The sequence below is a fragment of the Myotis myotis genome, unplaced genomic scaffold, assembly GCF_014108235.1.
Source record: "Myotis myotis isolate mMyoMyo1 unplaced genomic scaffold, mMyoMyo1.p scaffold_m19_p_35, whole genome shotgun sequence".
In the NCBI taxonomy this organism is placed as follows: domain Eukaryota; kingdom Metazoa; phylum Chordata; class Mammalia; order Chiroptera; family Vespertilionidae; genus Myotis; species Myotis myotis.
This window is the reverse complement of record NW_023416341.1, coordinates 662,786-690,761: the sequence shown is the minus strand read 5'-3', so window position 1 is coordinate 690,761 and position 27,976 is coordinate 662,786. Positions and strand designations below refer to the sequence as shown.

The window sequence follows — 27,976 nt, the reverse complement described above, 5'->3', positions numbered from 1 at the left end:
ATATCAGCCTTGACACAACCACCCCTATCTGCCCCGCAAACATTCTCAGGGAAGGGAACCGGGGGGAGTCAGCCCTTGACTCAGTCCTCTCAGCCACACATGGTCAGAAGCCTCGTCACCTTAATGCAGGAAAGGAAGCTGGGGGTGGGCTGAGTCACTCTACAGCTCAGTGCTGCAGGCAGGTTACCTTGGAGCCTTGAGGAAGCAGCTCTACCTTGGTTGCAGCTGAAGCCCCAGTCTACATCGGAACACTGCGGCATCTGGAGGGTAAGACGGAAGCTTCCCTGGGGCTGGAATGTTCTCCCAGGAGCAGACCCCTGTCCACGAAGGTCCTCCTGAGGTCAGCTTAGCCTTTATGGGCACTGGAGCAAACACTACCCAACCTCCTATTTGTCAAACTCCACTCCATCTTGAGGCAGAATTGAACCACAACCAAATACTCCCTGAATCTTAGCTGATGGGCTTTGCTTCTGTATCTCCTTCTGCATGGCCAGTGCCTTCCCATGAACCCCATGTGTCTGTCCCTGAGCGCCCGAGTCCTTGGGGCTCTGCATCTCCACTTCCCACTGCCGCCTCTCAGCTGCGTCTGGTAAACTGTTGACTCAGTTTTCCTGCATGTCCTGCTGCCTCCAGGGCATCTAGGCAACAGATGGCAGAAGGGCTCCAATTTCGTGGCAGCTGGGTGTGAGAGTGACCTCAGAGGTGCACACAGGGAACTTTAAGGGAAACTGAGCCTGAGGAGGCTCCCTTGTGCAGGGGGCGGGTTCTGTCCCTACGGAGTAACACCAGCTTCCCACGTCTCCGGACTTCCTTCCGGCCAGGCACTGGGCTAATTGCTCGGTGGTGGTATCTCAATTCGTCCTCCCAATGGCCCAATTAGTTATTAGTTTCCCTCTCTCAAGGAGGAGGAAACAGGCTCAGAGAACTTGCCCCCTGATTCCACCGCCACACATGGTCACACTCTAAGTGCCAAGGCCGTGTCTTAGAACCAGGTCGGTTCCACCGAAACTGGAGCATTTGACCGTGAAGCCCTAGAGAGGAACCGAGGAACGGAGAAGTTGCAGAGACGGTTCGAGGTAGCGGACGGGTGGGGTAGGGACTGAAGAGGCTCTGGAGGAAGGAAGGTCTGCGAGCCCCGTGGACTCATAGGGCCAGAGCGGAGCTGGGTGCTGGTACGGGGAGCCCGCCTGCAGTGGGGAGCCCGCCTGCAGTCGGCAGCCACAGCCCCATGCTTCTACCTGCAAGGCGCAGGCGGATGCGCTTAGAAGAGGCGGATACTGAGGTCCCGTCTCTTCCTCCGGCGCAGGCCATCCTGGGAGCTGTAGTCCCAGTCTCATACTCAGCTCATCTCCTTGCTACTCCTCGATAAACTCGGCACGCAGTGCTCCCCGATGCCCGGGGCTCAGCCATCTCCAGTGGCGGTGGTGGGTGGAGAGGCCCAGAAAGTCGGCTTGCGCCTGGAGGGCGCTAGTTGGGGCCTCAGAGACCGCCACCCCGAGGACTACAACTCCCGGATTGCCTCGCGCCCCCGGCACCGCTCCGAGCTTTCTGCCTGGCGGCGCCGCGCTGCCCTGTGGGAACAGTAGTCCCGGCGCGCGATTCACAGCGCCGCGTGCGCCCCGGGCGCGCCGTAGCCGCGGGGCCCGGGCCGGGCGCTACGCTACGGAGGCGGCGTAGGCTAGGCTCCGGACGCGGGCCGTGTCCAGCAGGGTCTGGGCGCTTTGGCGGCTCCTCCACTCAGCGCGGCAGGCCGGCGGGGCAGGGCGGCCAGTGGCAGAAGTTGTAAGTCAGTCGGCAGGGGCGAGCGGGCCGGGGGCCCTTTCGCCCAGGCCGCACGGACGGAGGAGGCGCCGCCGGGTTGCAGAGGTGAGTCCGGCCAGCCGGGCCAGGGGTGCGGCCTGGACCCTCGCCGGAGCCCGGGCCTGGTGGGCAGCGCTTCTCAGCGGCAGGGCTGCCGGCCTCGGAGCGAAGGTCAACCTGCTGCTTCGCTGGCGCCTCCTGGGCATTAGACAGAGTCCGGGCAGGGATGGGTTCACTGCTTGCAGAGGGGAGACGGGGGCCGGGTCATCTTGGTCCCTGGGAAGCCAGCCCCAGGATGGCTGCGGACACAGACGGCGGCCTCAGCCCCTGCCTGCCCTTGAGTGCCCTTAACTTCCAGGCAACGTCCTGGTTCGGCTGCATTAGGGGATGTGATGTGTCCCGTAGTGCCCGCAGCCCTCCCCACTGAAGGACTCTGGACACTGCCTGGGGGTGGCCCCATGGAATGGGGGGAGGGGTGCGCAGGCGCGTCCTGTGTGCCCACTGACCACCCCACGCTTCCTCTTCCCTGTTCCCCTCTGGCCTGGCGCTGGAGCGACACGAGGAAGTTACAAAGGATAATCCCTGAGAATGTTTTCGGGGCGGGTCCGGTTCTTCCTGTTGGCCACAAAGGGGCCCTTCTGGCCCTGAGGAGTGAACCCCTGTTGTGTGGTCGCGTGGCCCTGACTGGGTGGCTTTCAGGGACCAGGCTGCAGGCAACAGAAACTCCTTGTAACCAGGCCAGGGAGCTTGGGGTCCTGCAAGTTGGGGGAAATGGCTCAGCTCGGTGCTGAACTGGGTCTGAGCTCCTCCCAAGAACTCCTCCTCTGGGGATCCCTGGAATCCTCCCTCTGCCAGGTCTGGATGGCTGTGCGTGTCCTAGGTGTGGAGAGTGACTATCTCCAGCCCCCAGACGCTGGGCAGGCGGTGGGGTAATTCCATCCTTCCTCTCTGAGTGACTTTCTCAGATGTGAAGAGAGAGTGTTTCCTGGTCCAGGTTGCAGGAGAGCCTCAGGGTCAGGGGAGCCTGGACCTGGGCCCTGTGGCCTGGCTGGTGGTGTTGCAGGAAGCCGGTGCAGCCCGGCCGTGGGGATGGGCACATCTTACTTCCTCCCCGGTTGGTCTGCTCCCAGGACGAGCACTCCTCTCCTCCTTCCCCTCCGCATCTGAAAATTTCTGGAGCTGCTTTTCCTAAGCAGACAGGCCCATGACCTCATGACCTTCTGAGAAATGGGTTTAAGCTCTGCTGGGCCCAAGGCTTAGTGGCTGCAGGGCTATAGGCAGGGACCCATCTGATCTTGTGTCTGCTTTGAGCCCCCCAGACCTGAGCTCTGAGAGCAGGAAGTGACCAGACCCCCTAATCCTGCATCCGCATAGGACCCTCCCTATCCCAGTCATGCTGGAAGCTCCCAGTTTCTCTGCCCTTCACCTAGAGGCCAGACCTGGCTGGCTTGACAGTGGTAACATTTACTGAAGCCCCTTCGCACCCCTCTGCACCAAGCTCTCCAGGCCTGTCTCATAGGCAGCGCTCTAGTAAGCCCCATTTTACTGAGGAGCAGCCCTAAAAATGCCCCAAACCAAGATGTCATTCATGAGTCCCAGCTGGTCAGTGAAGAGCCTGGTGGGGCCAACTACCCACAGTCATGGCCTTTGGGGACAAAGCAGCCTCTGGTTTGGCCCTCTGCACACTGCTCACTACTCCAGGCACAGAAGGGTGCTGGCAAGGCAGGTGGCATGATTAAATGGAAATGGTTTGAGTTGGTGGGGTGGGTTTTCTGGGTTGGGTGGTTTCTTCATCTGACATTAAAAGTTCACACCCAGATCCTGAGCAAGGACCCCCCATGCCCCCAGGACTCTGAGGGGGCTCTTGGCTCAGCCAGCTTCTCTTCACTCCCCTGTGTTGCCTGGGCTGCCCGGCACGTCCTCACTACCTATTTCTCTGGTTCCATCTGTGCCCATTGTTGAGCATCAGCACTCATGGGACTGTCTCACAGCAGTAACATAATCTCGTTTCTCACTGAATCTCTTCTGCCAAACCTCTCAGAACAGACACAGCTTCTCTCTCTTCCCCTCTTCCCACTCCACTGGGCTCTGACATCACACCTGGCTGCCAGCATTGTTCCACTCACTAGATGGTCAGTGAGTGTCCTCTGTGAGCTGCTTGCCAGCAGGCACCTCTGGTCACCCTGGCTCTGAAGTCCAAAGGGAACTCCTAGGGCATCTAGAATGTCACCCCAGGGCTTCTTTGGAGATGAGGAGTAGACTCACTGGCCTCTACCCTCTTTGAATGGGCTTCACGGAGGCTCTAGATTGAGGCTGGACTGCCTCCACTTCTCAGGCTTGGGGACCTGCCCAGCCACACCTCATCATGTCACTGTGGGTCATGGCAGCAGTACTGTATGAAAAACAATTTCCTTTTTTATGAAGCGCAGCTGAGGTGGTATACGGCTCCAAAGACACAAGAGGACACACAGGGGCCCTGTTCACCTCCCTGGAGGGGTCTGAGTGGACTCTGCAGATGGCCTGTTGCCAGGGTGCAGAGAGCCAGGGGTTGTGGGAGGACAGAGGTGTCCTAGCCCAGCACAGAGGCCCCAGGATGGGCAGTGTGAGGCCTCCTGATGCCAAAGGAGGGGCTACTCTAGAAGCCAATGATGTATTGTCCCTCTGCAAGGACTTGGCCAGGAGCAGCACCGGTGGGTTCCCAGGAAACGGTAGAGTGTGCGCTTGCATTGCTCTCAGACCTCCTGTCCTGCAGACACTGTCACCCTCCGGCGGCAGCTCCAGGCCCTGCTCTTTGGCTTTTCTGACGTCCGGGGGAGCTTACAGGGCTGCATCCCACCTCCTGGTGGCTGGGCTGGGGGTTGTGCCTGGACAGCGCTCAGATGTCAGGAGGGAAGCTGGTCAATAGCTGCTCCTTGGAGTTGTCACCTGTGTCTGCGTCCAGAGGAAGGCAGTCATTGCAGCTTCCTGCTCCTCCTGTGTCACCACAGCCAGACCTGAAGCAGAGGCAATTCCTCCTCAGGCCAGTCCCTGCTCACACCCACCCTTCTCCGAAAAGTTGTCCTTTGGAATTAAGTTCACGTGGGCAGATGAAGTCTCTAGATCTAGGACCTTCTGCCCCTGCCTGATGCTGCGCTCCTGCCATATCGCAGGAAAGGCAGCGGGTCCTGGAGCCCCTGCCGTTCTGGAGGTGGCTGCAGAGAGCCCCCCATCTGCCTTCCTAGGGGTGAGCTGAAGGCTCGAGTGCTCCATGCCCCCACCCCCCGAAACGGTTTGGGCTGGTGGGTGCCAGCAGGGCTGCCACCACTTGGCAAATAAGTGTTAGAAGTGCCAAAAAACAAGAGTTCTTGTCTGGTACCTTCTCTTTTCCCATTAAAAATAGTATTCAACTTTAGCCAGGATTGGACTTGTGAACTAGAAATTAAAATCCTGGGAGTGTCCCGTTTCTCTGATAGAACCGTATGAAAAACAATTTCCTTTTTTATGATGCACAACTGAGGTGGCGTACGGCTCCAAAGATTCAGGAGGACACACGGGGACCCTTTCACCTCCTAGGAGGCAGCCCCACATCCCGTGTGGGTGTCCTCCGGCCTCCTCACATGTGCCTTTGACTTTGAGAGGCCTGTCTCCTCCCACCCCAGAAAGCAGGTGCCTCAGAAAGTAGAGCAAATCTAACCTGTCAGCTGGTCCGTCACAGTGACCAGGGTCAGTAGGTAGTGTCTCAGAGGTGCTCAGCGTGGGCCGAGGAAACATGGGGGGCGGGGGCGGGGGCACATGGCGAGGAGCCCTGACTCCTGTCCTAGAGCCGGTAGCCTGGACCTTCAGGGACTGAAGAGCTTGACGTACAGAGAAGAGTGCCTTTTAGCATGTTTGGGCCGCACATCCCTGTCTGATGGGCAGGTATTTGGGACAGGTGTGTTTCTTCCCAAGTTTGCTCACAAGAAGTGTGAGTTACACTTTTGGAGCCCACAGCTCTTATTCCTGAACCTCTCAGAGGTCAGCACTGTTGGTGGTGGCAGGCCCTTCGGGTGGGGAGTGCCCGTCCTCGGTGTTTGAGGGCAACGGTGAGAGTTGGGGAGGCTGCAGCAAGGCAGGCCTCTGGGCCCTTGCACCACACTAGGAAGGACGGGACGGGGACAGGCTGGAGCCACCCAGCCTGCAGCAGTGGTTGGAGGTTAAAGCCGCCTGGTGGTGCCGGGCCCTGGATCCAGGTGAATCTCAGTGGGTGCCTGGCTGCTTGTCCAGAGCCCTGTCCCACGTGGACACCTTTCCCTGGTAGCTAAGCAAGGCCCTGTTCCCTTGGGCCCTGGGATCTTAAACAGCCCCACCTGCCACATTGGTTGGCGCAGAGATAGGGCCTTGGACTAGGCAGTGAGGAGCTGGCTGAGCCATGTTAATCCCAGGCGACCGCTGGCCTCTTCTGGGTAAGGGACTGATACAGCTTCAAAAGGGATGCAGTCCTGCCCTGGCCGGTGTGGCTCAGTTGGTTGAGTGTCATGCCATGCTCTGAAAGGTCACTGGTTTGATTCCGGTCAGGGCACATGCCCAGGTTGCGGCTTTGGTCCCTGGTTGGGATGCATGCAGGAGGCAACCCATCAATGTTTCTCTCTCACGTCGATGTTTTTCTTTCTCCCTCCCTTCCTCTCTCTTGAAAATCAATAAATAAAAAGATTTTTAAAGGGGTTGGGAGGGAGACGTAGTCCCTGGGCCACTTCCCATGGGAATATTCTCAGGGCAACTGAGGGCAATTCCCTGTTCAGGCCTTGTCTGTGGAAGTGGGGCATCCTCCATGTGGCCTGGCCTGGGGTGAAGACATGGCCCAGCACAAAAGCCACGGGTGCCACCAAGCCTGGACCATATGGCTGGTCACCATTGCTCTTCAATGGATTCTGGCTTGAGCCACTAAGACTGGGCGCTGGGTCTGTTCCAAGGCCAGAGTCCAGAGCCTTCCAGGAGAAGGGGCATGTCCTCCGGGTGGATGTGCTGTTGGCAAGCTCACTGTGCCACTGACCTCTGGGAGAGCTCAGGCCTCTCACAGTGGGGGGTGAGTCTTCTCCCAGTGCTATGGGTTAGTTGGGCTATGGGACCAGTGGTAGAATGGTGGGGCTGGAGTGCAGTGTGGGTGCCCCCTCTCTCTGCAGAACCCTTGATTCACAGAACCCCTCTGCCCAGCCCCCTGCCCTGACAAAGCCTGGTTCTCATGGCCTGGCAAGCGCTGTGCATCTAAGGCTTGGGGCCGTGGTCCTGTCATTCAGGGGCACACCGCAAGTCAGACCTGTTTTGCTGGCTCCGTCTGTCGTCCCTTTGGTATTCCCCCAGATGGAAGAGCCGTGTCCCAGAGGGCCCATCCCCTGACTGCCCTCTGTCCTCCATCTCTAGGGGAGCTGTCGATGTGGGTGAGCTGCTAACTCATTGAGGAAGCAGGTGGCAGCAGGAGAATGCTGTCCTGCCAGTCCCCGGGAGCCGGAGCCGGGAGGTCAAAGTCTGGGCCCTCCCTGGGGTGGGGCCCTCTCAGGGGTGGGATCCCAGCCTGATTTCTGGTAGGGATGGGAGGCCTCCCTCACTCAGGCAAGAGCTTCCCGTCCTCGGTGTCGCCCCGGTAGCAGTGTCCTCAGGCCGCAGGGACAGATCTACAAGCTCTCGCTTCGCGTCTGGTGGGTGTGATTCTGGGTATGGTGGGTGGTGGCCATGGGTTTCCCGGGCACAAGCAACAATGCCCCAGAAAAGCTTGGTGTCCCCTGGGTGGGCCACTCTCCCTCTGTCCCCTTCCTGGGCCCCCTTCCCGGGGCAGGTTTCCGGTGGCCTGTCAGGGTGCTGCAGTTGGCGAAGGACCATGATTGGGGGATGGGGCAATGGGGCTTGTGCTGCACAGGCTAGCCTAGGGGGCACAGACTCAGGGCGCCCCAGGAGTGGGCGCTGGAACAACAGGGCGTAAATCCCAATCCCTCTCCATTGGGATCTGGTTGTGGCCCACACCTCCCCCTCTATGGGCCCATGGCTGCCGGCTGCCCTGCCGGTGTCTGCTCACCCCATCCCTGGGCCAGGGAAACTCACTTGGTGAGAGCAACTCACCTGCCACCCACAGGGAAGTGCCCTTTCCTGCCTCACATGCTGAGGTCTCAGCACGCACCCTCAGAGGCGCCAGCGCTGTGGGGAGCAGGTGAGGTGGGCTGTCGTTACTGGGATCCAACCTGCCGTGATTGAGACAGGCGCACCCCATGCAGGGCCATCCTCATCTTGGTGGATGGGCCCCAGCTGTCCTTAGAGTCCCGTGCTAGGCACACGCCTCGCCCCAGAGTTGGCGGACAGACCAGTCAGCTCCTGTGGATTAACAAACCCCCGCGCTCTGGGGGCGGCAGCAGCCCCACCTTCATGCTTCCGAGGCCAGATGTAGGCCTCCGCCCCATTTAAATCTAGGGCAGCAGTTCCTGAGTGAGGGCAGGAGGACGGGGTGGGGGCGGGGCTCTGGGAGAGCTGCTCCTCCTGAGGTGCCCTGTCTCGGAGTCCTGTCCCTTTGCACAACCAGGAGGCTGGTGCTGCCATCATCTGTGCTCTCTGGCTTCTGCCTGGAGATGTGTGACATACATCATGCTCTTCTTAAGGCACAGCAGCCAAAAAGTGAGCACCCTGCAGCAGAGTTCCTGAGTGCTGCCGTATCCAGGGCCTAAAACAGGGCCTGGGAAACAGCAGGGCCCTGATGGGCATTGGCTGAATGAATGAAACAGCACATGAAGGAATAAAAGAATGGACCCAGTGCAGGTCTGGCAGATGGTCTCGCCACACACTCACCTGGGGTGAGAGGAAGAGCAGGTTCTGCAGGAGAAGGCTTGTCACCTGGGAGCAGGGTCTGTTCTGCTCTGAGGTGGCCCTGGGGTTCCGTATCAAAGGTCAGTACCTGGGCAACAGTGTTTGTAAAGCTCCCATCCCCGGTTATTCTGAGGAGGAGTCAGCGGCTGTGGACAGACCCACCCTGCCCTGGCAGAGTTTCCCACGTCACTGCCATGAAGGTGGGACCCTCGGGTTAGCAGGGTACCTTGCCAGGTACCTTGCCCAACCAGGACAATCCTTTGTTGGACTCACTCCCGGGAGCTTTTCCCCACTCCCTTTGGGTCAAGATAGGGTGTGGGTGTTGGGGCCAGCTCTCTCTGGGGGGCTTTCCAGGCCGCCTCTGTCCTCCTCAAGCCCCCAGTGAAGGGCCTGTGCTGCCCCTCCCTTTGGGAGCAATCTGGCAACGACCACAGAGCCCACCCCTCAGGCCTCCCACCTGCCCCAGACGGGGTCTGCAGGGTCAGCGTTTCCTAAAGGCCTGTCAGGGAGCTGGCCTTGCTCAGGTGCCTCTCGCTCTCACTGTGTGCAGGGCTGGGGGACCAGCACACACCCAGCTGTCTGACCGGCCTGAGCTCTCACTGCCCTGCTGCCAAGGGCACTGCTGCAGAGCAGGTGGGTCCTCTGGGAGCTTGCGCTTTGGGCAGCACATCCAGCCCGCACAGGACCTTGTTGCCCCTTCCTCCAGGCAGAGCCCGGCGCCTGTGGCCCCACACCTGTCCCTGGGAGGCCCGGGGCCACATCCTCACTCTGCGTTGGGGCTGGCTGTGCCTTTGGCTCTGCCTGCATCAGATGCCCGTGGTGGTGTCACCGGGGGCATGGGCCAGGTGTTGGCACTGTGGACCCTGTCCCCCACCATGGTTTTGGCGTTCTTAGGCCAGGCTTCCCCACACTGCCTAGCCCTCTGTTCTCCCAGTGGAAATAGCCCAAGCTCTTTGTCAGGGACAGACCAGCCCTGGACCCAGTCGTGAGCAGTTCTGCTCCATGGCACCTCTGCTGGGCATGGCCCTAATTCAAGCCTCACCTGTCTTCTCCTCCCCCTCTCTCTATTCACCTGTTCAGGTTAGCTGCGGAAGGGGAGTGCCAGAAACACCTGGGCCCTCTTTCCTCAAGGGGCTCCTGTGTGGAGTGGGGGCCGTTCTCATTCTGATGTCCGACGTGTAAGCATGAGGCTGGTGATTTGAGTGACCCAGGTTGATGTGGAACTGACCCCGGGTGGTGTGCCCTGTGCCTGCTTAATGCTTTCTAGTACGGAAGCTCCCGGCACGCGTGGCCTGTCCATGCAGAGATGAGCATGGACCACAGTAGAGCGAGTCCAAAGACCTTGACCCAGGATGGTGTCACAGGACTCCCGCGTGGCTTCACCGGTCTCATACTGACGCGGTAACATTTTTGATGTGTTGGGTTATGTGAGGTACGTTACCGAGATTCCCATAACCTGTCTGTGGTACCTTTCTTACATGGCTGTTGGTGAATTGGAAACAACTTCTGTGGCTTGCATGGTGCTCCTACTGAACAGTGTTCCTGGAGGCTGGAGCCAGCAGACAATCCTTCTGGGGCCAGGCGGGGCTAGTGCCAGCTTTGTGGACCACCACGGGGTCTCTGCCACACTGCTCAGCTGTAATTGTGCCGAAGGCCTGAGTGTCAGGTGACTTGTGGGGCCACCAGGCCGATCAGGGCTGGTGCTGCTCTGTCCACCCATGTCCCCTGGAGAAAAAGCATCTGGGCGAACGTTACTGCTGCAGGGGTCCTCGGCCCGTCTTACGGGGTAGGGGTCACAGGCTTCTACCATCCATGGTGCTTGGCCCCTGCTGGTTCCCAGAACTGTGTGTGCTGCTTCTCACTCCCGTGTAGGGAGTCCTGCACAGTCCCACCCACAAACCCTAGGCCTGCGCCACAAGGATGCATCCCCAGGTTCACTCCAGCCCCTGGCCCCGTTACCATGGGGCTTATTTGGGAGCTGGGAGAAGGGTGTCAGTGGTAACAGGGGACCTAGGGATGGGGCTATGCTGGTGGTCACCTGCACAGCTGGAAAGCCAAGCAGATGCCCACCTTGGCCCAGAGCCTGGCTGAGTGGGTGAGGGGAGGCTAGGTGGCATCTTCCCTAACCTGACTGTGATGCCTCGTTTGAAAGTAGATGTGCCACCTCCATCTCATGGTGGATGCTCTTGGACTGTGTTTCATTCCTCCTCTTGGCCAGTGGAGGTAGGGCCTCCCCTGCAGTGTAAATGGGCTCCCACTGGAGGCCTGGCCAGCCTCCCGGTGCCTCTCGAGTCACTCATCTCCTCTTGGGCCCTGGCGTTTCTCTGGGTCAGGGCGGTCTCCTTCAGGGGGCTTCAGAAGGGCGGTGGGTAGACAGTGTTGTGCAGGTCTTTGCCTGGCTTTGAGGGCTGCACCAGCTCCACTGTGCTCACTTCCCTTGTTTTTCCTCTTTCTTTGGTTAAATATCCCCGATTCTTTCCTCCACAGTAAAGCAAAATTGTGTCATTTCTCTTCTCACTGAAGATGCCTCTCTTTGAAGACCAGTGGCTGGTGGCACCCTCATCCTTCCCTATGGGCAGCTGATGGGCTGATAGGGGTTTTCAAGAACAGAGAAGGGGTGCTGGTTATGGGGCAGGTGGGGCAGGGGCTGAGCGCCTGCAGCCCTGCTCCCGGCCCCAGTGTGCCTCGTGTTGGGGGTACAGCTCTGTCGATGCCTGTCCCTCAGCGCTGTGGGGGCCTCTGCTGTGGAGGAACCTGGAGTGGGTGCTGCAGGGTGCCTGCTGCTGGGTCAGGCACAGGCCCTCAGCTCCTGCTCCATGGCTGTCCCCTTCCTGCCTCAAGGCCACTTGCACTGGGGGACCCTCCAGAGTTCCTGGGGGCTTTGTTCCCGTGAGTCATGCTGTTTCTTCTCTTTCTCTTTATTCTCTCTGTTTATTTTTGTTGTGTGACTTTGACCAGCCGGCCACCCTGTCTCCTGTGTGGGTGCTCACCTCCCTCCATGCTCTGGCCGCATGTGACCAGGCCCAGCTCTCGGTGCGGCTGCCGTCACGGGGGCCATGGGGAACTCCGCTTCCTCGCTGGCCACCGAGACCGAGTCGGATCACAGCTTCCCCGGGGGGCCGTCCTTCCCAGGGCCCCCGGCAGCAGCCGGCTGTTGTAGGAGCGGCTCCGGGGGACCTGTCTGGGGCAGTGCCCTGGTTACCCGGCAGCACCCAACCCCACGCCCCCAGGCCCAAAGGTAAGAAAGATGGCGGGCCCCCAGGGGTGGGAGTGCTGCTCTGATGGCGCCCCTCCTTTGGCAGAGGGGCTTGCAGAGAAGTGGGGACCCTATATCTTAGGGTCCTCTGGTGACTCACTTCCCCTTAATGGCACGAGATCTGCAAGGCTCTGGGGTGGCTCCATGCTTGGCGGAGGAGCTGGCTGGATCTCCGTCTGGTGCTTGTGATGGGGCAGCTTCTGGAGCTTTTTGCCTGGCGGGTGGGGAGCCTGCCAACCCCAGGCCTGGGTGGTGCTGGCACGCGCTGAGAATGCTGGCTTGCTTCCCACCGGATTTGGGGGACACTGCTCAGGAACCCGTCTGTGTGTGTCACTCCTGCTCTGACATGGCTGCCTGCAGGGGGCAGGGTTGTGGTGCCACAGGGGCTGACCATCACATGCCAGCTCCCTTCATGCGGCCAGACTGGCCCAAGTTTCTCAGCTCAGGCTACCGGTTGGATCACCCCTCAGAGGTGCTGGAGTGACTAGTGTGAAGGCAGGTCAGGCTCCAATGTCCCACCCTGGCATTGACGCCCCTGCTTTCACCCTGTCCCGAGGCCTTGCTGGATGAGGGGTGCCGGTGCTCAGGTTCCGCAGACCTTGGAGCAGAGGTGGTGGTAGCCCCTGCTCTCTCAGGGTGCCCCGGCCTGTGTTCAATGGGTAATAGACACCTTCCTGTCTCAAAAGTGTATCCTGGGCTTTCCTGCCAGGTGGGCAGCAAAAAGGGTCCTAATGGGCCTGCAGGAGTGGGGCCAGCCTCCTGGGGTGGCATTGGAGCTGAGGCCTGAGTCCCTGGCAGAGGAGGCATCTGGGAGGGGGTGGAGGGGTTAGCAGAGCTGAGTGGGAGAGTCTTGGAGGTCTGTAAGTTACCTAGTAGGCAAGAATGGGGAGGAGGGGGTCGAGGCTTGAGGTCCAAAAGGGCGTGCCGGGAGCAGGACGGTGGAGGGACTAGTGAGAGTTGGGAATGCGGTATAGTGAATTATTAGAGAATATTTCCTTGTTACTGTGTTGATGATGTACTAGTGAACATTTCTGTATCCCAGCTTTATTGAGATATAACTTACGTACTACTGTCACATTCACCCCTCACAGCAAGTATACACTTCAGGTTTTCTTAGTCTGTTTATAGAGTTGTGCCACCATCACCACAATCCAGTTTTTCAGCATCTTCATGCCCCACAAAGATCCTGCTTGTTTGCAATGCCTCTCTATCCCCGGACAACCACTCTGCTTCCTGTGTGTCTATGGATTTGCCGTTTCTAGAAATTTCACATCAGCAGAATCCTATGTGTCCTGTGTCTAGCTTCTTTCACTGAGCATAATGTTTTCAAGGTCTGTCCATGTACAGCGTGTGTTAATGCTTCGTTCTTTTTATGACTGCGTAACATTCCACTGTCTGCGGAGCACATTTCTTTATCCTCTCCTGAGCTGCTGGACATTTGGGTTGTTTCCCCTTGTTTTTTAAGTATTGCGCTTCTCTGAACATTTGTATGTAAGTTTTTGGGAGATGTATGTTTTCATTTCTCTTGGGTAGATACCTGGAGTGGAATTTCTGAAGTTTATTGCAAATTTATATTTAACTTTTTAAAAAATATATATATATATATATATTTTAAATATATTTTATTGATTTTTAACAGAGAGGAAGGGAGAGAGATAGAGAGTTAGAAACATCGATGAGAGAGAAACATCGATCAGCCACCTCCTGCACATCTCCTACTGGGGATGTGCCCGCAACCCAGGTACATGCCCTTGACTGGAATCGAACCTGGGACCCTTCAGTCCGCAGGCCGACGCTCTATCCACTGAGCCAAACCGGTTTCGGCTATATTTAACTTTTTAAAAATATATTTTTATTTATTTCAGAAATGGAGAGATGGATGGATGGATAGATAGATAGATAGATAGATAGATAGATAGATAGATAATCAGCTGCATGCCCCACACTGGGGATCGAGCCCGAAACCTGACATGTGCCCTGACCAGGAACCGAACCGTGACCTCCTGGTTCATAGGTCGATACTCAACCACTGAGCCATGCCGGCCGTGCTATATTTAACTTTCTAAGAAACTGCTAGACTGTTTTCCAAAGTAGCTTTACCATTTTGCCTCCCCACCAGCAACGTAGGGGAGAGCTCTAGTTTCTCCTCATCCTGGCTAACACTTACCATCTATGGTTTTGATCCTGGCCCTTCTTGTGGGTGTGAGGTGGTGTCTCGCGGTGGTTTGATTTGCATTTTCCTGATGGTTGGTGATGTTGAGCATCTATTCAAATGTCCATCTATCTACACACGTCTTTTTATTTTCACTTACTTCCTTAGGATAAGTTGGTAGGAGTAGAATTACTGGGTCCCGGGGAAAGAGGCTGGGCCCCCGGGTGAGCAGCAGCCAAGCTGTGGACCCTGTGGCATTGGCCAGGCAGCTTCCTGAGGCCTTGCGAGCATAGTGTGTGTGTGTGTGTGTGTGTGTGTGTGTGTGTGTGTGTGTGTGTGTAGACTTTGGATCTTGACTCACACCCTTAAACCAACAGCCTGGTGACTTGGTGTTGCCCTTTCTCATTCTAAGAAACTGCCTCCACATCAGCATGTGGCCTTCGTGGCCAGGAGAGCCCCATTGCAGTGCTGAAGCAAAGAGAGCAGGCGTGGCCACATCTCCTAGAACTCACTGGAAGTCGGGGGCAGGAACTTTGATGCCCCAGGAGCTACTCATCTTAATCAATAAACTATTGGGTCCTGGCCAGTTTGGCTCAGTGAATAGAGCCTTGGCCTACGGACTGAAGGGTTCCAGTCAAAGGCACATACCCGGTTGCAGGTTTGATCCCCAGAAGGGGGCGTGCAGAAGGCAGCCAATCAGTGATTCTCTTTCATCATTAATGTTTCTACTCTCTCTCTCCCTCTCCCTTCCTCTCTGAAATCAATAACAAACAAAGATAAGTAAAGAAACAACGTTTGGTGTGAGCATTGGCTGTGTACAAGCTCTGGGCCTTCCCTTGGGACACAGAGACGAGGAGGATGACCCAAGGCTGGCTGAAGGTGACCTCTAGATGAGGCCTCCAGCACATTTTGGAACCAGCAGGGAGTCCAGGAGCCCAGCCGCAGGTCCTCAGGTCCAGTGGCTTGGCTTTGTGTATGGACACTATTGCTCTCAGCTTTCCAGAGAAGCAAAAAGCTCATCTCCCAGGATGGGGCCGCTCCACATCCCTGCAAACATGCATGTCCTGGGCAGTGTGTGGACTTCACAGGGAGCCCCAAGAGCAGTTCTGTAACCTCCCTTTTGGATTAGAAGTGAGTGTTAGTGACTCGGATAATGAGGGTAGAGAAGGTATTTGTTGTTGAATTTTTCTGGGCAGTTGTCTCAATATTCCATTTTACTTGGTCTTTCTGTTGGAAGGAGTAGCTCGGGCAGCCAGTTTCCTCCCCCGGAAGTGATTGCTTCTGTGTCTTGGAGCCTCTGAGTGAGTGTCATAGAACTTGGGAACATTTTATGTTGAGGGTTTGCTTTGACTCCAGGTTCCCAACCTTCTCTTATTTCTAGGCTTTACTTGGCGGTCTGGCCTCACCTTCGGACACTCCAGGGACTTCAGGTCTCTGGGCCTCGCTGAGTGTCTCCTGGGCCTGAGACATGTCAGGGTGGCCGTTGAGGGTGGCCCAGAGCAGCTACTCCCCTGCTCAGGGTTCCTTTACTCACTCATCACTGACTGACCCCTGAGCCACTTCTCACCACCGATGACACCAAGATGGGTGTGAGCTGTAAGGTGCGGGTTGCTGGGTCGGTGAGGGGGCACTGTGCCAGTCCTGTAGCTGTGCCACCACCATCCCCAGAGCCTCCTAGCCAGAAGGCTGCCCAGCTCACTTTCCCCAGGGCTAAATTTGATTTCTAGGCACTATTTTCATTTAAACCTTTCTGAACTCCAGACAGAATCTTCCTGCTTCTCCATGTCCCCAGGACAGCTGTGGAACCTGCCCTGTCCCCAGGTGCTGTCCAGGACCAGCAGACACCTTGCCTGTGTGCAGCCAGCCCTGGCCAGCTGGTGGGTTACACAGTGAGCAGGACTTGGGGTCCTTGCCCTCCCAGTGTTTGCCAGGCTCTCCTTGCTCAGTGTGCCTGGGACCTGCAGGCGCCTGGAGCCCAAGGCAGGTGCGTCCTAGGAGGGTCCTGAGTCTTTTCTCTGGAGACCTCCCAGGCCAGGTCGGGTGCACAGGACGGGTGACCATCCCCTGAGCCTGGGGTTGGGGTGGAGGCTGCCTAGGCCCCAACCTGTGTGTGCACGTGGTGGGGGTGGGAACACCGTATGCCACATCTTGACTATGGGCCCTTCTCTAATGGGGAACAGTGGGAAGAGGGTTGAGAGTGGTGTCCAGGCAGATTTCTTAGGTTTTACATAGCACCAAAGCCAGGGCCAAAGCTGAGCTGGCCCTTGGCCAGGCCCACTATGCTGGTGCTGGGTGCCCACTCACTCACCCCGAGGCCGAGTCACACAGGAAGGCGGCTCACAGAGCTTGCTTTGGACCTTGGGAAACAGTTGTGTTGCCCAGGGTGGATTTTTCTATTTGTTATTACCGAGGCAAGTTTTCTTTCTTCCTAAACCAAAAGGGCTTGGTGTGAGTCTAGCATTAGAAGCACAAGCTTCGTGCCTTGTTGTAGAGAACAATTGATTTTTTTGCCAGCAGAGCAGCCGTGTAGGAGAGTGTGTTGTGGTGTATGGACACTCCCTTGAAGCCAGATTAGCCCTTGAGAGGCAGGTTAAGGGGTCAGCCTCCCCCTCCCCTCAGACCATGTTGGGTGGGAGGAACCATTCGGGAGCATCCCACCTGCCCTGCTGTGGGCCTGACGCCTTTCTGCACCGGGAGGAGCCGAGGCCCAGCCTTGGGGGAGGTGGGCAGGCCAGATGCCCAAGAACCCGCCAGCAAAGGGAGCTGCATTCCAAGGCTCCAAGCAGCTTTCCGGGCAGGCTGTGCAAGGGGACTCTAAGGGGGTGGGAGGTGGGAGGTGGGTGCCAAGTGCAGGTCTCCTGACTCCCACCTCCCTGTTGCCTTCAGGCCTGGCAACTTTTGGAGTACCGTGTCTTCTGGCCAGACCTGGCCTGTGGTACAAGGCTCCCTTGGGGGCCCTTCTCCAGGACCAGGGCCTGAGGGTCTGCCATACCCCTGAGGTGTAAACCTGTCCTGGGTATGTCTGACAGCAGCTTCCCTACCCCCTGATGCACAGCCAGAGGCCTCCTGGGATAGAAGCTCCAGGTGGTGGAGCCCACCCTGAGTGTTATCCGTTCTACAGCCACACCCAGGTGCCTTCCCCCAGCCAGGCTCCGTCCATCCCAGAAGGGCAGTGCCCTGCTGCACACAGGATCTCTCAGGTCCGGCTGTAGCTAGCAATTTGGCACAGGCTGCTCAGGACACTGGTGTCCCTCCCCTTTCCCCACAAACACTCGCTCTCCCTAGGCTCGGCAGCCTGGCCCCCACCACCTTGGGACACGGGCTACGAGAGGAAGAGGGTTTGCATGTTGCTTCAAGACACTGAGCTGCCTCCTTGAACCTCTGCCAGGCAGAACGGGGCCTGCAGTGGTCCAGGTGGGCAGATGAGTGGAGAGTACTCAGCCCCTGCAGAGTTCAGGGGCTGCTGAAGTGCAGATGGGTCACTACCCATGGCTGGAGATGGTCAGTCCAAGGGCCTTGGCATAGGGATAAAGGGCTGTGTCCTCCGCTAGACAGGAATGTACTCGGTGGGCGCTGCAAACACTGCTAGGCTGCATTTTATGGTCAGATACTTGTAACCCTCAGCACGTGTCAGAATGGGCTCCTACCCAGGGGGTCCCTGGAAACTCCAGAAGCAGAGAGGCAGCTGGGAGCCAGCTGGGAGATGACCACGCACACCCTTGCCCTCTCATGTACTCAAGCTTTTTTATGTGATGAAATTCACGTAACAAAACGGTTTCAAAGTGAACAATTCAGTGGTACTTAGGAAATTCACAATGTATGCCATCACTTCTGCACTTCTACCTAGTTCCAAAACATTTTCATCACCCCAGAAGAAAGCCTTGTGCCCATCATACAATTGCGGTCCAGCCCCTGGAACCACCAGTCCTCTTTCTGCCTCCATGGATTTACCTGTCCTGGACGTTTCCTATAATGGAATCATACAACATGTAGTCTTTTGTGTCTGGCACCTTTCACTTAGCATGTTTTCAAGATTCAACCATGTTATAGCATGCGTCAGAATTTCATTCTTTATTCATTGGTGGACATTTGGGTTGTTTCCATCTTTGGCTATTATGAATTGAGAGCGAGAGAGAGAGAGAGAGAGAGAGAGAGAGAGAGAGAGTGTGTGTGTGTTAGAATACTACTTTTTAATTCTTTGGGGTAGATACCCATGGGTGCAATTGCTGGGTCATATGGTAGGTCAACTTAACTTTTTGAAGAACTGCCAGACTGTTTTCCAAGCAGCTGCACTATTATTTTGCATTCCCATCGGCCATGTCGGGGAGGGCTCTAGTTTCTCCACAGTTCCACCAACACTTACCAGCAGGTTTGATTCTGGCCATCCTAGTGGGTGTGAAGTGGTGTCTCACAGCAAGTTCTGATTTGCGTTTCCCTGATAACTAGTGATGAGCATCTTTTCATGTGCTTATTGGCTGTTTGTTTTCTTCTTTGTATAAATGTCTATTCTAGTCCTTTGTGAATTTTTAAAACAGGTTGTTTTCTGTTGTTTAGTTTTAAGGGTTCCTTCCATATTCTGGATACAAGACCCTTATCAGATAATACAGTTTGAAAATATTTCCTTCCATTTTGCAGGTTGTCTTTTCACTTTTTTTTTGAAGTCCAGTTTTTTTCTTTATTTGCCCATGCTTTTGTGTCATAACAACTAATCCATTGCTACATCCAAGGTCATGACATTTTACCTATATTTTCTTCTAAGAGTTCTGCAGTTTTTGTTCCTACATTTAGGTCACTGGTTCATTTTCAGTTGATTTTTGAATACTCTGTGAGCTAAGAGCCCAACTCCATTCTTTAGTGTTTATATCTAGTTGTCCAGCACCATTTGTTAAAAAGACTATCTTTTCCTCATTGAATGGTCTTGGAACCCTTGTTAAAAAATCACTCAATCATATATGTGAGGGTTTATTTCTGTCCTCTCCATTCGGTTCCATTGGTCATAAAAGCCACATAGTATAGACATATAGCCTGTCCTTACACCAGTACCACACTGTCGACTTTCTACCTCTTTTTCAAGATTATTTTGGCCACTTGGGAGCTCTTGTAATATGGTGTGAATTTTAGAAGCAGCTTTTTCCATGGCTGGAAAAAAAAAAAAAGCCATAGGGATTTTGATAGGGATTGCATTGAATCTATAGATCGCTTTCAGTAGTATTGTCATCATAATTATATTGTCTTTTAACCCATGAACATAGGATGTTTTTCTATTTATTTAGGTCTTTAATTTCAGCAATTCTTGTAGCTCTGAATACAAGTCTTTCACCTCCTTAGTTAAATTTATTCCTAGATGTTTTCTTATTTTAGGTGCTATTTTAAGTGGTATTGTTTTCTTTCTTTCTTTTTAATTCTCACCCAAGGACATGCTTTTTAATTGATTAGAGAGAGAGAGGAAGGGAGAGGGAGAGGAAAAAAAGAAACATCATTGTGAGAAGGAAGCACCGATTGGTTGCCTCACGCATGTGCCCCTGCCAGGGATCGAACTCAAAACATGGTACAGTGGGGCCTTGACTTACGAGTGTCCCGACTAACGAGTTTTTTGAGATAACAGCTGTCTCTTGGCCGATTTTTTTGCATTGAGTTGATAGAGTAATTTGAGTTAATGAGCTCGGTCTCGGAACGAATTAAACTCGTAAGTCAAGGCCCCACTGTATATGTCCTGACCGGGAATTGAACCTATGACCCTCTGGTATATGGGACGATGCTCTAACCACTGAGTTACACTGGCCAGGGCAGTATTGTTTTCTTAACTTCCTTTTCAGATTGGTCACTGCTGGCACAGAAATATTGCTGATTTATGTGTGTTGATCTCATGCCTTAAACTTTACTGAATTCATTTATTAGCTCTAGTAGTTGTTATTTTGTAGATTCTTGGGATTTTGTGTAGGATTATTTAATCTGCAAATGGAGATAGTTTTACTTCTTCCTTTCAATTAGATGCCTTTTATCTCTTCTTCTTGCCTAATTGTGCTGGCTAGACCTCCAGTATAATGTTGACATGCATTGCTGAGTTCCTGACCTGGAGGAAAGCATGCATTCTTCCACCTCAGGGCATGCTGCTCACTGTGGGTGCTTTGTTGGTGCCCTTTATCCTGTGGGGCAAGTACAGTCCTATTCTTTCCTGTGGCGGCACAAGCAGAGCCCTGTGGTTACTGAGATGGTGTGGCTCTGCCGCATTCCTCTGCCCACAGGTCCACCCTCCAGAAAGGATTTGAGGACAGAGCTATGGGGTTCTTCGGAGGTTTTGGGGGGGCCTCTTACTCCTCAGAGTCCTCAAGCCCCTCACAGGCATGATGTCTGTCACAACCCAGAAAGGCACAGATCCTGCTGGCTTGACCCCCCCTCGTCCCAGGTGGAGACTTGGGCCCCATCCTGTGGGCCTCTACTGACTAGGGCCTTCCCTTGCAGCCACACGCACTCGCCCGGGTCCATGGCCACGGTTGGAGAGTGGTCCTGCGCGCGCTGCACCTTCCTGAACCCGGCCGGCCAGCGCCAGTGCTCCATTTGTGAGGCCCCCCGGCACAAGCCTGACCTCGACCAGATCCTGCGGCTCAGCGTTGAGGAGCAGAAATGGTCTTGCGCCCGATGCACATTCCGGAACTTCCTGGGCAAGGAGGCCTGCGAGGTGTGTGGCTTTGCCCCAGAGCCCGTGCCTGGTGCCTCCCTGTTGCCAGTCATCAACGGGGTCCTATCCAAGCCGCCCACCATCCTGGTGGAGCCCAAGGGCAGCTGCAAGGAGGAGACGGGTCCAGTGCAGACAGAAGAACTAGTGACCATGGAGCCAGCTGCGGGCCGGCCCGAGGAGGAGGGCGGGGCAGCAGAACCTGGGAGCGGCTGGGCCTGCCCTCGCTGCACACTGCACAACACTCCCGTCGCCAGCTCCTGCTCTGCCTGTGGCGGCCCCCGGAAACTCTCGCTGCCCAGGATTCCTCCTGAGGCTCTAGTGGTCCCTGAAGTTGTGGCCCCCGCCGGCTTCCACATCACACCTGCCCCACCCCAGCCGGGGGAAGGTGCTGAGGCCGACCCTCCCTCTGCTGCTGACCAGGAGCCACCCCGGGTGCCACCATTCAGCCCCTTCTCGCCCACTTTGCAGAACAACCCCGTGCCTCGCAGCCGCCGTGAGGTACCCCCCCAGCTGCAGCCACCGGTGCCTGAGGCCACCCAGCCCTCACCCCCTGCTGGCTTCAAGGGGCCTCCCCAGAGCCCAGGGTGGACTTCGACTGGGGCCTCCCGCTTGGCAGAGCTGCTGTCAGGCAAGCGGCTGAGCGCTCTGGAGGAGGAGGAGGCCGAGGGCGGCTCCGTGCTGCGCCGCTGCAGCTCCTGCTCGGCCCCCGGCCCCTCCAGCCTGTGCGAAGCCTGTGCCGCCGCTCCAGGCAGCGATGTCATCGACCTGACCGGCGATGCCGTGCGCTACACGCCGGCCAGCCCTTCCAGCCCCGACTTCACCACGTGGTCGTGCGCCAAGTGCACACTCAAGAACCCCACAGTGGCCCCTAGGTGCACTGCGTGTGGCTGCTCCAAGCTACATGGCTTCCAGGAGCACAGCGAGCCCCCTGTCCGCTGCCCTGACTGCAGCGCCGACAAGCCCAGCCTCTGCACTGCCCACAAAGCTGGCCGCCTCTTTCCTGAGGCACCTGAGCGCCCGGGCCAGTGGGCCTGCCCTGCCTGCACACTGCTCAATGGGCCACGGGCTAAGCACTGTGCCGCCTGCCACACGCCTCAGCTCCTGGAGGCCCAGCGCAGGGGTGCGGTGCCCCTGAGGCGCAGGGAGAGCATGCTGGTGGAGAAGCGGCGGCAGACGGACGAGGGCGAGGCCAAGGCCCTCTGGGAGAACATCGTGGCCTTCTGCCGGGAGGTGAGTCCCCTCAGGACAGTAGCCACCCACCAGGGCTGATGCTCCCCTTCCCATGGGCCTCTCTCTGCGTCTTTTGTCCTTTCCTGCAGGCCCTTCTCCAGCCACAGAGAGGGAGGGACCAGCGGCAAGAGAGGCAGCATTCTCTTCCCCGAGCTCTGAGCATTAGCCTGGCACCTACTCACCCCTCAACTGAGAGTGACTGGCCCCCACTATCCACATCTTGTCCCTTTTTTCTCTCTGCCCACAAGAGTCCATGGCCTCCTAGTCTGTGGTCCTGACCCCTTTCAGGTGTTATTTCCCATAGACATTGAAGCCACAAGGAGGTGGGGACAGGCTTCATGCCAGCAGGCAGGCCCTGTGTTTCCTTCAGCTGTGGAGACATGGCCAGAACTCGGGGTTCTCTTGCCCTTGGAGCTGTGGGAGGCCTGAGCCCAGGATAGTGTCACCCTCAGGTCAACTGGGGAAGGGGGGCTGCTGCCCCTGTCACTGCCAGTAACCCACCCTCACGGCCCCTCGGGTCTTCTGTCCTGCCTTCCCCATCCCACTTGGGTCCTCCCACCTCTCTTCCTGGGGCCTTTAAGTGGTGGGCCATGGACCAGCTGGGGAGGCTGCCCAGTTCCCTGTGCCCCCTGCCCTCCACCTCTGCAGCCTCCAGGCTGGTGGCTTCACCATTTCTCTGGGGCACACATACCTCCCATTGACCTGTCGCCAGGCTTCAGTGACATGGCTGGCTACAGTCCCCCATGCCTGCACCGCTGAGCTCACCACACGGGTCAGGGGAGCTACACACACACCTACCCCCTTTCCTCTGGGACTTGGGTAGCATCTTCAGGGTGCTGTCCTGGCCTGCCAGGTGGAGTGAGGTGCATCTTGAGCCTGGGGCGGCCCAACTCAGCCTGAGCATATGTGGCTATGGTCTCTGCAGAACAGCGTGAACTTCGTGGATGACAGCTTTCCACCCGGGCCCAAGTCTGTGGGCTTCCCTGCAGGCGACAGTGTCCAGCAGCGCGTGAGACAGTGGCTGCGGCCACACGAGATCAACTGCTCTGTCTTCAGGGACCATAGCACCTCCTGGTCCGTGTTCCACACTCTCCGACCCTCAGACATCCTACAGGGGCTGCTGGGCAACTGCTGGTGAGTTTGGGGTATCTGCTCAGGCTGGGTGGTGGGACAGTCTGGTCGTGCTTTCTAGTGAGGCCCCGGCTCTGCACAGGTTCCTGAGTGCTCTAGCTGTGCTGGCGGAGCGGCCTGACCTGGTGGAGCGGGTGATGGTCACACGCAGCCTGTGCACAGAGGGCGCCTACCAGGTGCGGCTCTGCAAGGACGGCACGTGGACGACGGTGCTGGTGGATGACATGCTGCCCTGCGACGAGGCCGGCTTCCTCCTCTTCTCGCAGGTGGTAGGGAGGATGGGCGTGGGGTGGGCGAGGGGAGGGTCTCGGTGGGCCTCGTGACTTCGGCCCCTCCCTGCAGGCCCAGCGGAAGCAGCTGTGGGTGGCCCTCATTGAGAAGGCGCTGGCCAAGCTGCACGGCTCCTACTTTGCCCTCCAGGCAGGGCGCGCCATCGAAGGCCTGGCCACCCTCACCGGGGCCCCCTGTGAGAGCCTGGCGCTGCAGGTCAGCTCCACTAACCCCCGAGAGGAACCCGTTGACACTGACCTCATCTGGGCCAAAATGCTGAGTTCTAAGGAGGCTGGGTAAGAGGGGCGGGTGCTGCAGCGGCAGCAGCTTTGGGAGGAGAGGAAAGAGGAGGCAAGGGGACAGCCAGGCCGGGGCCTGGAGCGGTGGGCTACTCAGGGGCAAGTACCCTCTGACCAACAGCCTGTGTTTCATAAGATGTTTCCAATGTGGGCTGACCACAGTTAATTAGAAGGCCTGGCCTGCAGCCCTGTCATCTCCCACTGCTGGCTCATGGGTCCCACCTGCCAGTCCAGGGCAGTAGGCAGAATACTGCTGATCAGCCCGTACCTAGCAGGCCTCATCCTGACCTGGGCCATGATGACCATCAGCACCTGCTTGGAGACCTGTGGGGCTAGCCCATGGAGGCACCTGGGGGGAGTGGGCTGCCTTCTGAGACCCGCACGCATTGGCCAGCATGTCTGTAAGGAGGGCCCCAAATCCTAAGCCCGAGAGAGATGGCTTGTTGGTGCTGAGACCCCCTGCTCTCAGCTGATACTGGGCATGACCACCCCCCCTCCCCTCGGAAGTTGTGGCCCTGAGCTGATGGGACCCAGGCCTCCCGACTCCCAGCCCAAACCCTGTGAGCTCTTGGGCCACTGTGTAGGGAGCAGGCCAACACTTCCCGAGTCCTGTATGTCTTTCCTGTGTTCCTGGGACCTGCACTCCCCCACAGGCAGGCAGGACCCCCACCCTCAGGGTAACAAGTCCCCTGGTGAGTGAGCCCTCCTCAGTGAATGAGGCTCCTGGTTCCTACGGGGCCCCATCATTAAGAACCCCTGGTCAGCAAGCCTGCCCGGTCAGCTAAGCCACTCTGCCTACACAGGTTCCTCATGGGCGCCTCTTGTGGGGGGGGCAACATGAAGGTGGACGATGCTGCCTACGAGAGCCTGGGCTTGCGCCCCCGCCACGCCTACTCCATCCTGGATGTCCGTGATGTCCAGGGCTCCAGGTAGGAGCTGGGCCGGCCATGGGTAGCCAGGGCATGTGGATGTGTGTGGAAGCCATGGCCCTCAGCCTCATGGTCCGCAGGCTCCTGCGCCTCCGGAACCCATGGGGCCGCTTCTCCTGGAACGGCAGCTGGTCGGATGAGTGGCCACACTGGCCGGGGCATCTGCGTGGTGAGCTCATGCCGCACGGCAGTAGTGAAGGCGTCTTTTGGATGGAGTACAGCGACTTCATCAGGTACCTGGACTCTGCCGCACTGGGCGTCCGATGTCTACCCCATGGCCACCTGTGCTCTAGCCACCCTCACTTAGGCCCACCTGACCTGTCGCTGCCCTCACTCCCTTGCCCTGACCCAGTGTGTCCTACCTGGGGAGCCCGGCCTGTCCCTCTGAGACCTGAGGCGGAGGTGGGGGTGATGAGAGAGACTGTGGGCGTTGGGTTCTGCCCTCAGGACTCTTTCCTCTCTGGGTCATCCTTGGGCATGGGGCCTCCTAGTGGTGTTCATGAGCAACAGCCAGGACCAGGGTTTTAGGACATTGGTCCCAGGAAGTGGCCAGGGCACAGTGGGGCAGAGATTGGGGAGGGGGAGAGGCTTAGGGAGGTGCCTGGGCTCCTGTGTCTGGAGCTGTTCAGTGGGCTGTCCTCTCACTGCTCAGGTACTTCGACTCTGTGGACATCTGCAAAGTGCACTCGGACTGGCATGAGGTGCGGGTGCAGGGCTGCTTCCCCAGCTCGGCCAGTGGGCCCATCGGGGTGACGGCGCTCACCGTGCTGGAGCGTGCGTCCCTGGAGTTCGCCCTCTTCCAGGAGGGTAGCAGGTGAGGGAGGCTGTGGTCTGTGGGGGAGAGGGTGGGTGGGACTAGAGCACTGGTTGGGGTGGGCAGGCGATCTGGGGGATTTGTGGAAACGGGGCAGGGTGGGGCCATGGGGCAGTAGAGCCACAGATGGCAGGTGCTGCCTGTGACCCCTCCTGGGTCTGGCTGTAGGCGCGCGGACTCGGCTGACAGCCACCTCCTGGACCTGTGCGTCCTGGTTTTCCGAGCCTCCTTCGGCAGCGGTGGCCGCCTGAGCCTGGGCCGCCTGCTGGCCCACAGCAAGCGAGCCGTCAAGAAGTTTGTCAACTGTGACGTGATGCTGGAGCCCGGCGAGTACGCCGTGGTGTGCTGTGCCTTCAACCACTGGAGCCCCACCACGCCGGGCCCACTGGCCGCCACACAAGGTAACACTGCCCCCCAGCCCGATCCCAAACCTCCCCACTGCAGCCCCCAGGCCCCCTCACTCACACCCTCCACAGCCTCCAGCCCCTCAGCAGGGGTCCCACGCTGCTCCCTGGAGCCACCTGGCCATGTGCTGGCTGTGTACAGCTCAAGGCTGGTCATGGTGGAGCCCGTGGAGGCCCAGTCAACCACGCTGGCAGACGCCATCATCCTGCTCACGGAGAGCCGAGGGGAACGGCATGAGGTGAGGTTGGCAGGGGAAAGGGGAGGGGCAGGGAGGAGGAGGCCTCACCCTACCCACACCTGCCCTGTCCCTGCAGGGACGTGAGGGCATGACCTGCTACTACCTGACGCATGGCTGGGCGGGGCTCATCGTGGTGGTGGAGAACCGGCACCCCAAGTCCTACCTGCATGTGCAGTGTGACTGCTCCGATAGCTTCAACGTGGTGTCCACACGCGGCAGCCTGCGCACCCAGGACAGTGTGCCACCCCTGCACAGGTGGGCACCGCCCCAGTCCCTCTGACTCCCTGGCCTCCACTGGCCCTCACCGGCCCCCTCCCCCAGGCAGGTCCTGGTGATCCTGTCCCAGCTCGAGGGCAACGCCGGCTTCTCCATCACCCACCGCCTGGCACACCGCAAGGCAGCCCAGGCCTTCCTCAGCGACTGGACAGCTTCCAGGGGCACCCACAGCCCCCCACTCACGCCCGAGGTTGCTGGCCTGCACATGCCCCGGCCATTGTGACTGCCCTGCCCTCGCCTGCCTGCCTCCCACATGCACTTTAGGAGGGAGACCCCAACAGAAGATGCTTGAACCAGAATCTCAGGACCCCACCCAGGGAGCTGCAAGCCGCAGAGCAAACTCCCTGGGCCTTCCTCCCTGCCCCCCCTCCTGTCCCGGGCCTCCCAGCGCCAAGCAGAATACCTCCAACCTGCTTCTAGCGAGAGGGGACTGTGCACCAGCTCCTCTGACCAGCCTGCCTCGAGGCCGGGTTCAGATTGCCAGGGCTGAGGTGAGGCTGCCCGTTCCTGTGGGCCTGGGGCCTCCTGCCTGTGTGAGGCAGCCAAGAGCTCCATTTACAAAACCAAATCTGGGCAGGTCAGAGGCTGGGACCCCAGAGTGAGCAGGGACCACCCCCTTGTGGAGTAAGAGGTTGGGACCCTGAGATGGGTAGGGACCACCCCCATGTGGGAGTCAAAGGCCAGGACTCCAGGGTGAGCAGGGACCACCCTCTTGTGGGGGGTCAGAGGCCAGGACCTGAGTGTGAGCAGGGACTACCCCCTTGTGGGGGTCAGAGGCCAGTACCCCAGTGTGAACAGGGACCACCCCCTTGTGGGGGTCAGAGGCCAGTACCCCAGTGTGAGCAGGGACCACCCCCCTTGTGGGGGACAGGTTGGGACCCTGAGATGAGCAGGGACCACCCATTGTGGGGCATGAGCCTCCTATCCCCAGCTTGCTTCAAGAGCTCATCTTCCCACCCCCTCCGGCTCCACAAGGCAAGCAGGGGTCCCTGGAATCCCAGCAGTGTATCCCAGGAGGCAGGTGCCTGGCGACCATGGGCTCAGGACCAGGGATGGGGAGGGTCCTAGCTGCCTGCCCCCTCTGGCGACACTATGCAATTCCTGGACCACTAGTCAGGATCGAAGCCATGCCCCGGGGGCTGTGGGTCAGGAGCTGCCGTTTGGTGAGGTGGTTTGTCCTCAGCACCACTGACCTCTGCCAGGAAGACCAGGGTCCAAACAGAAATCCTTGGCCAGCCCTGTCTGGGCACACAGGGTAGGTTGTGGCTCTTCCCAGCTCCTCCCCTGCCTCAGAAGTCCAGGTTGCTGGGCTGCCTCCCAGCCATCCTCCCCCATGGCTGCTCAAAGTCCTGCACCTGCCTGTGGACATGAGGCCAGCTTCCAGGGGCCCGCCTGGCCTCTGCCCTCCCGCCCCAGGCAGTGGGCGGCTCTGCCCACCACCCCTCACTTCCCTGGGGCTTGCGGGGGGGTTTACAACTGGAGAAACACCAGGAAGCACTGCACTCCCCTTTGGGCCTCCTTTATATTTTCTCCTTTTACTCTTGAGCTGTGAATATTTTTAACCCTGTACATACAGCCAGCTCTTCTCACACAGAGACTATTTTATCAGCCATCCCCAGCCCCGTAGGATGATTCTCCATGGTGTTTCCAGACTCAGGCTCTGATGGACCAAATGAAATGTTTTGTTTTATAA

At 57.9% G+C, this 27,976-nt stretch overlaps 1 protein-coding gene across 7 annotated transcripts; it reads left to right on the top strand.

Annotated features, from left to right (window-relative positions):
- The first annotated feature begins 106 nt into the window (after nucleotides 1-106).
- Nucleotides 107-27,976, top strand: CAPN15 (calpain 15). 7 transcript variants are annotated; one of them, XM_036303125.1, is made up of 12 exons: nucleotides 1,573-1,866; nucleotides 11,563-11,842; nucleotides 20,475-21,921; nucleotides 22,847-23,055; nucleotides 23,135-23,318; nucleotides 23,395-23,618; nucleotides 24,425-24,550; nucleotides 24,631-24,783; nucleotides 25,203-25,364; nucleotides 25,533-26,007; nucleotides 26,084-26,262; nucleotides 26,333-26,476. In XM_036303125.1, exons 2-12 carry the CDS (start codon nucleotides 11,661-11,663, stop codon nucleotides 26,340-26,342), a joined length of 3,351 nt encoding a protein of 1,116 aa, XP_036159018.1. In that variant the 5' UTR covers nucleotides 1,573-1,866; nucleotides 11,563-11,660; the 3' UTR covers nucleotides 26,343-26,476. The 7 variants fall into 7 exon arrangements, with proteins under 7 accessions (XP_036159021.1, XP_036159018.1, XP_036159014.1 ...); XM_036303121.1 differs by having other exon boundaries at nucleotides 1,574-1,866; nucleotides 26,329-27,976; XM_036303123.1 differs by lacking the exon at nucleotides 1,573-1,866 and having other exon boundaries at nucleotides 11,681-11,842; nucleotides 25,533-25,765; nucleotides 25,841-26,007; nucleotides 26,329-26,506.

Excerpts from the sequence above, each read along its gene's own strand:
- CAPN15 (XM_036303121.1), top strand. The coding sequence starts at position 11,661 with ATGGGGAACTCCGCTTCCTCGCTGGCCACCGAGACCGAGTCGGATCAC. Across the intron at positions 23,319-23,394 it reads GCTTCCTCCTCTTCTCGCAG|GCCCAGCGGAAGCAGCTGTG; the intron begins GTGGTAGGGAGG and ends CCCTCCCTGCAG. Across the intron at positions 25,365-25,532 it reads CTCTTCCAGGAGGGTAGCAG|GCGCGCGGACTCGGCTGACA; the intron begins GTGAGGGAGGCT and ends GTCTGGCTGTAG.